At 36.1% G+C, this 7,744-nt stretch overlaps 1 protein-coding gene across 4 annotated transcripts in view; it reads right to left on the reverse strand.

The window, feature by feature from the left end:
• EML4 (EMAP like 4) overlaps nucleotides 1-7,744 on the reverse strand; it is a 177,772-nt gene that overhangs the window by 76,993 nt on the left and 93,035 nt on the right. For 3 of the 4 annotated variants that reach the window (XM_027865094.1, XM_027865090.1, XM_027865092.1), the window contains exons 3-4: nucleotides 3,222-3,339; nucleotides 150-323 (exon numbers count right to left, since the gene is read on the reverse strand). In XM_027865094.1, coding sequence (XP_027720895.1) covers nucleotides 150-323; nucleotides 3,222-3,339 — 292 coding nt within the window. The remainder of the gene's footprint in view (nucleotides 1-149; nucleotides 324-3,221; nucleotides 3,340-7,744) is intronic. The other variant, XM_027865091.1, reaches the window with a different exon arrangement.

The following is a 7,744-nucleotide window of genomic DNA, read 5'->3' on the forward strand; positions in this document are numbered from 1 at the left end:
ATACTGTTGCTATAATAAAAGTTACAGCAAAAGAAAGGGAAAAGCCAAGTTCTTCTTTGAAATCTGTAGGTTGCCAACCTTTCCCCATGACACTGAATTTAGGTATCATTACAACTATTCCCTATCTCTGTACTGGGGTCAGTGAAAACCTTTTGGTGGGAGGAGAGCTCTTGCTTTCTTGAGTTTGTCTGTGTGTTTGGAGAGGCTGTGAAGAGGGCTGGGGAGAAGGTGATGATCGAATGTGTGGACTTTGATCGTTAGAATGAGAATCCTCTTTTTTTTCTTTCTGTCCTTGTGGTTTTTCTTTCTTTTTTTCTGTACTGCTGTAAAATAAAGTATAATATGCAACAAGTATTTAAGTAAGCAGGGAACTTAACTAATAATTGAAAGAAAATATATGAATATTACATAAGACAAAATCCTCAAGCATGCACATAAATAATGATTGCCTTACTTTTATCCAATAATGTTTTTCTAAAGGCTAAGTTAGCCACTTATTCCCACAACAGTCTCAAACAGTTACAGTTATTATCACTCAAGAGTCTTAACTAACAATCCTTAGAAAGGAAAGGCTATCTGGGCACAGATACCTGGTATATTACTAAGTGTGCATCTTCCTGACCCTTGTCACACATGCACAAAGGAAGGATGGGGCAAACTGAGTGTTTATACAAAGTGACTGAACAAAGGGGCTGCAGGTCTACCTTCTTCTGGGGCACCTGAGGCTACCTATCCTAACTTTCTCAAAGAGATGCTGGGGAAATTAAGCTATCAGATGTGAAAATCTAGTAAAAATGTTCACAGATATATGACAAATATCAACTATTTTCATTACGGTACTTATAGTTATGTAGGTAAAGATAATGTAATGAGATTAGTGATATGCCTGCTCATACTGTGGATTCACTATGTCCCTCTCAAAACAAAAAAGGAGGAGGCAGGACTCTTACTTGTCTTGGAATGGAAGTATATATTGGGATTTCCCAATGGTTCTGCTCTGATGCTACTGCAGGTGCCTGAGGAAGAGGATATGTTGCAACTGCTCTGAGGCACCAATAGCCAGCTAAATCAATCAACTAGCATTTATTAAGGTTCTACTATGTGCTAAGCACTGTGCTAAGAGTTAGAGATAGAAAGAAAGGCAAAAAGCAGTCTGTCAAAGAACTCAAAAATCTAATGGGAGAAAAATGTGCAACTATGTAAAAGTAAAATAGGTAGAGGATAAATTTGGGGTAGTTTCAGAGGGAAGGTGCTAGAATTCAGGAGGATTAGGAAAGGCTCCTTGAAGAAGTGAACTTTAGCTGAGACTTAAAGGAAGCCAGTGAAGTCTGGGGATGAGGAGGAAAAGCATTCCAGGAAGACAGCAAATGTCTGTGAAAATGCCTGGAGTCAGGAGATGGAGTGTCTTGTGTAAGGAACAAGAAGTCCAGTGTTCCTGTTTCTCAGAATACGAGGAGAATAAGATTAAAAAGAATGAAAAGGTTGGAAGGGCCTTTAAAAATGAAACAGAGGAGTTCACACATGACCCTGGAGGTAACAGAGAGGCAGTGGTATTTACTGATTAGTGGTGTGATATGGTCAGACCTGCACTACATCATACCTGCATTATTGCAACTATCTGGGGTGGGTCTGCCTGCCTCCCCACTGTAGTCCATCCTCCTCCATTCAGCCATCAAAGTGCTGGTCTGATTAAGTCACTCCCGTACTAAAAAAACTCCAGTGGCTTGTATCACTTCCAGGATCAGATGCAAAATTGCACTGGTAATAAGTTCTTAGCATAGGAAAAGTTTTATTTACCAGAATGCCTAAATAAAGCCTATTGCAGTTAAATGAATTTTCCAGTTAATGGACTGTTAATAAAAAAAGGAAATTTTGTTTCAAAATTTGTTATTAAAAATATAAAATGTATTGGTTCACCTTTTTAAGATTTAAAATGCTCAAGGCAAAAACATAACTGAATCTCTCTTGGACAACAATGCATCTTGTAGAACCTTGGTCTCATTATGAATAGCAATGATCACTATAATTTAAAGTAAATGGTAAAAGATTGGTTTCAGTTTGGACTGACTTAACATAACCTAGAAATGTGTTTTTTTAAGTGAATCAGAATATTTTCTGATATGAAAGCTTGTCTTATTATTTATCTTTTTTACTTAGAAGTGGTACTCAATAAATTTGATTTGTTAGAGGTTCTAATTAAGTTGGATCAGGTTAATTAAACTTTTACTCTATTAAAATTCAGTAATTCTTGGAAACACAAAAATAGTAAATTCTTCAACTGCAGGGGCTTGGCAGACTAAACACGAAACATTAAATTCTACTTTACTATATAGCCCTATGCTTTTGCTTTATCAGTTTTCCTGAAAATTAAAATAAATAAAGTTTTTCAGACACAATAATTTCCTAATGTTATACTTAATCTACCTTCTCTGGTATGATCTGTTTGGCAAAGGAACTGAAACTATATTGAAAATAAGACATGGACATTAAGGTAATCTATTTTGTCTCCAAAGTAATACAGTTCACCAATATTAGAAAGCTAATACATTTTCTATTTCTTCAGCTTCTTCTTCAATAATTGTTCTGCAGCAAGCAGATGTAAGGGCATATATTGATTTGATAATGTCATGATATCATTGGCTAGAAACTACACAGATGGGAAAAATCCTGTAAACAACATTACCAGAATAATAAATGAAGGCAATTATAAAAATTAAATAAACATAATCAGCAGAATGTTAAAGATTAAAAACTATGGAAACAGTTACATTTTCAGAATATTTTAAAAGTATAATTTTCTTCCCAAACACGACATTTATTTTGCAATCCCAGCCAAAGATCCAGTAATTTTAATATTTCTTTCCTACCTCATGAAGATGTCCAAGATTTTATTTCTATGGAAAATATAATAATGTAATTATATTATAGTTGATGTACTAGAAAAAAAACACTGAAATTATACATTAATGACAGATGACTGGTCAAATTTTCTTAAGAAAAAGAAGATAAGGTATTAGGTTGCTTGGTTCTTTTGGTTAGAACCAAATGCTTTCCTATTCTTCATTAATTCAGCCTAGTTACAAAATGAGTACACATTTAGAAATCAAGTGTTTAAAAGAATGTTTCATTTGGAATCCACTATTAATTTTCAGAAATAGCCTGTGATTTAAAGCGGACATCTGTACAGTTTGTGACACTGGTAGCTCATTTTTGACAGATACCTTTTAGCAGCAGATGAAAAGGTTTCTTTTCTTGATATTGATATCGGGCTGGCATGATTTATTTTTCTGCTTCTACCACTGCCATTGCTTACACAGGAAATAGAAATGGGTGGCTGACCTAAAAAAGATTTAAGGAAAGCATCATATCAAACTTTTCAAATATTTGTTATCAGAAAAGGGTTATTAAACCTGGAAAGACTTGTATGGTCTGATGCTAAGTGAAGTGAGCAGAACCAGGAGAACATTGTACGCAGTAACAGCCACGTTATGCGATGACTAATATTGATAGACTTAATCCTTCTCAGCAAAACAAGGATCTAAGACATCTCCAAAGGCCTCATGATGGAAAATGCTACCCCCAAAGAAGAAGAACTATGGAGTTTGAATACAGATCGGAGGATACTATTTGCTATTTTTTTTCTTCTGTTGTGTTTTGTTTCCTCTTTCTGGTGGTTCCTCTTATTGGTTTTAATTCTTACTTACAACATCACTAATGTAAAAATATGTTTAATAGGAATGTATATGTATAGCCTATATCAGATTGCGTACTGTCTTGGTGGGGGGGGGGAGAAAAATTTAAAACTCAAAAGCTTATAGTAGTGATTGTTGATAATTCAAAATAAATTAATTTAAAAAAAGGGTTATTAAAAATAAAAGTCTACTGATATACACTTAGATTTCCCTCTGATGTTTAGCATATGTTGAATTATTATTAAAATTTCACTAAGTGAAAGAACTGGGGTTGTTTAATTTCGAGAAGAATGGGGGGGGGAGTACTGAAGTATTTGAAAGGCTGTCATATGTAGGAGGAATTGGATTTCCACCACCATTTTTTTGTTTGTTTGTTTTCAGAGGCAAAGTTAGGCTTGCTATGAGGGAAATTAAGCTTGTCAAAGGGATGCCTTTGGAGCCAATGAGTTCTTTCTTCATTGGAGATCTTTAAGCAGAAGATGCATGACCATTTGTCATGTATGTTGTGCTGGAAATTCTTCAGATATGGGTTGGACTAGATGGCCACTGAGGTCCTTTCTAATTCTGAAATTGTGTTTTTTTGGTTCCAATCAAAATGGCTATTTAGAGATTACTTTAAACAAAACAAAAAACAACCAGAATACCACATGACATTTGTATTTTAAGGAAATCTCTACCTAGTTTTCTTTTTTACTTCAGTTTAAACTAATGCCCCAGTAGAAAAAAATCATCTACAAAAGACTTCAGTAACTTATGAATCAAATAAGATAGATACTATAGAAAAAGAATTAAAGTATTAGAGAAAACATTATAAAATTAAATTAGTTTTGGGGTTAGGTTTGTTCACTTCCAACCCATCAGCAAGACTCTTTGATTTCTTATGCCCCTCACTGTCTTTCAGAACTGCCCTTTCTCCTACCTCAGTCCAGAACCCAAGCACTTCATGCTCAGATTCCTCCAAGTCTCCTTGCCATGTTCTTACCCATATACAACTGCTAAATAAATCTTCCTTAAACAAGAAGTAAAGAATTTCAGAGCTAGAGGAGACTCTCACAGGCCATCTAATCCAAATGCTTAAGAATGAATTCTTATTACAATACACCTGACAGGTGGTGATCTAAATTGTGCTTAGAAGATTTTCGATGAAGGGTAACCTACCACTTCCTGAGCCAGCCCATTTCACTATTCGGTAGTTCTAATACTTGGAAAGTTTTCCCTCACATAAAGCAATTTTCACTTGATTTTGGTTGTTCTCTTGTGAATGTTCTCTAATCTATCAATGCCCTTACTAAACTGTGGTGCTCAGATGAAACTTAATAATCCAGATATGGTCAGACCAAGGTAGAGTACAGAGGGACTTCCTTGGCCCTAGAAACTACAGTTTAAGATTGCATTAGTTTCTTTGGCTGTCAAATCACACTGCTGACTTATATGGAACAAATGATCCAACTAAAGTTCCCAGATTTACTTCAAATAGGTGTCTCACTTGTTTATGTAGTCGATTTTTAAAAACCTAAATGTAAGACTTTAAATTCCTATAAAATTTCATCATACAGATCCAGCTGAATGTTCTAGTTTGTTAGGACCTTTTTGATCTTTGTGTTAGCATACCTAGCATGAGTCTTATAGCCTTATGCTACTTTTATGTATCCTGTTATCTGACCTTGCTTATTTACATTTTCTGTATCTACTTTTTGAAAATCTAAGTTCTTCACAAATCAACGTTCTTTTCAGACAAAGTCTGTTTTTCTTCCTCATCAGAATTATTTTTCTTTGTCTGAAATTTTATACTCGACAACTTGACATCCTTCCTGGGCTCACTTCTTGTAACAGGACTAATATTCACCAAAATTTCCCTAATGTAGCTTCTTTCCCCCTACTCACAACATGGGCAGGCCTGGGCTCCACTTCCATAATCTAGGGGTGTTTTCCCTAAAAAGATTCAAAGCTCTCCCTGGAGTAGGTCCCCAATTTTTGTATATGTGACTTCCTGGTCATCCAAGGACATAAAAAACTAAAGCATAGGCAGTCAGAGCCCCTTAGTCTTGGTGGATTTTTGAAGGTGCCTTGAGTAAACATACCCTCCTCTGATGACCAGATGCTTTTCCATATGGAGAAAAGGAGGACTGCAACTAAAAAAGCTAATGCCACTGTACTGTCATTTCATTTCTGTATTAGGGCAAATTAAACTTCCTTCTGTTAACTGTTCGGTGACTTGTGTCTCCTATTATTCCAACACGAAACCTGAACCAAGAGTACTGGGATTACAGTTGTTTCAACATTTCCCCTAGGGAATTTTAGTCCCTGATATCCTACTTTAAACTCCCTCTTGAAACCTCCCTTCCCCAAATCTAAAATAGGTTAAGCTACCATCAGCTTTCCTGTCCTCTATCATAAAACAAAAGATGGAATTTTCATCTCTCTCCCTCAATTTTTCACCTGAGTCTTCTAGTCTTTGGCAATTGCTTTCTAGGCTCCCTTTGGCAATATAATTTGTATCTAGGTGCATCGACATAACTGGGCAGTAGTCATCAGGTTTGCCAAATATTGGGAGGTTCTCGAACTGTTATATGCATACATATACATATTACCCTCCCTCCCATTCCTGGAACACATATTTATCTACCTATTTTTCTACTTATCTAATAGGATGAAAACCACTCAAGGAATACATCTATACTTTAGATTATCAGGGACAATGCATGTGTATACACGTAAACACACACACACACACACACACACACACACACACACACACACACGGAAGACAATAGATCTCTGCATTGTCAGGCTAACAACCAGCTGCCTCAGTACCTCTCAAGAAGCAGTCACCAAACACTAATACTCTTCCCTTCTTCAGCTGATTTATACTATGTGATGTTTCACTAGAGAACATCTATGGATCTACTTTATCATTCCTTGGAGGAAAAGTAGCTGCTTCCTCCAGGCAGAGTCTCAGATTTTTGGTTTTTTAAGATCTGAAATGTAGAGTGGTCCTTCTTCCTTTCCTCCTGTGTTCTATTATTCTACTCCTATTCCTTTCATTCTCTGCATTGAAATCTTTTTTCTTATTTCTTCTCCTTTTTATGGGGATGGGAATTTAGTAACATATAATCGTCCCTGATAATTTGAAGTAGAGAAGCATTCCTTGAGTGGTTTTTCATCCTATTAGATACTGTACTCAAGAATATTTCTAGGCTCTCTATTTTCTATTGTATCATGTTTAAACCTGTCATCATGGCATTAGAGGTTCGAGAGTTCACTAGCTTACTACACTTACCTTATACTTCAGGCCCTCTGATCTATTTTTCTCTCTTGTATCAGTAAATTCTTCCCTTTCTATTTATACCACGTCTTTTGCCTGAAATGATCGTCACTATATCTAATGTCTCTCAGCTTTTAAAGACTAGAAACAATAGCTACACATTACAGAAGTATGTACTCCATTCACTCTAAGCTTCTGTTTCTCTTCATGTCAAAACCTTTTGACATCATCTCCTACTCTTTCCTCCTTTCCCTGCACTCTTTGATAATGAAGTAGCCTTTCTTCCTGTTACGGCCAGTTCCTCTGTGTTCCCTTGATCCCATACCCTCTAATCTTCTCCAACAGATTGCTTCCTCAATCAACACCCTCCCATCCCTAATCTTTACCCAATCAACTAGCCCCTTCCCTGATGCCTTCAAACATGCCCAAATCTCCCCCACCCTTAAAAACAAAACAAAAAAAAAAACTTTCACTAAATGGTAGTTGTGGTAAGAGCCAAGTGATACTATCCATATCTCCATATGCTCAGTAATCATATTTATTTAATCACTGAGAAACATGTCAAATCTCACTTTTTACCTCTGCTTAACTGTAGTATGTGCTGTCATTTCTCAAGTGCCCTTTGTAATGCTCCCTATCTTTGGCTTGTTAGCTATTTCCTGGTTCAAGTGCTTGGCTTCCATCTTCAGAACAGTTTGATTCATTTAAGTTTATATGATCAGGTACCAGTAGTTTGTTTTCACACACACACACACACACACACACACACACACACACACACACACAC

The sequence above is a fragment of the Vombatus ursinus genome, unplaced genomic scaffold (genome assembly GCF_900497805.2).
Source record: "Vombatus ursinus unplaced genomic scaffold, bare-nosed wombat genome assembly UNPS02014778.1, whole genome shotgun sequence".
NCBI lineage: Eukaryota > Metazoa > Chordata > Mammalia > Diprotodontia > Vombatidae > Vombatus > Vombatus ursinus.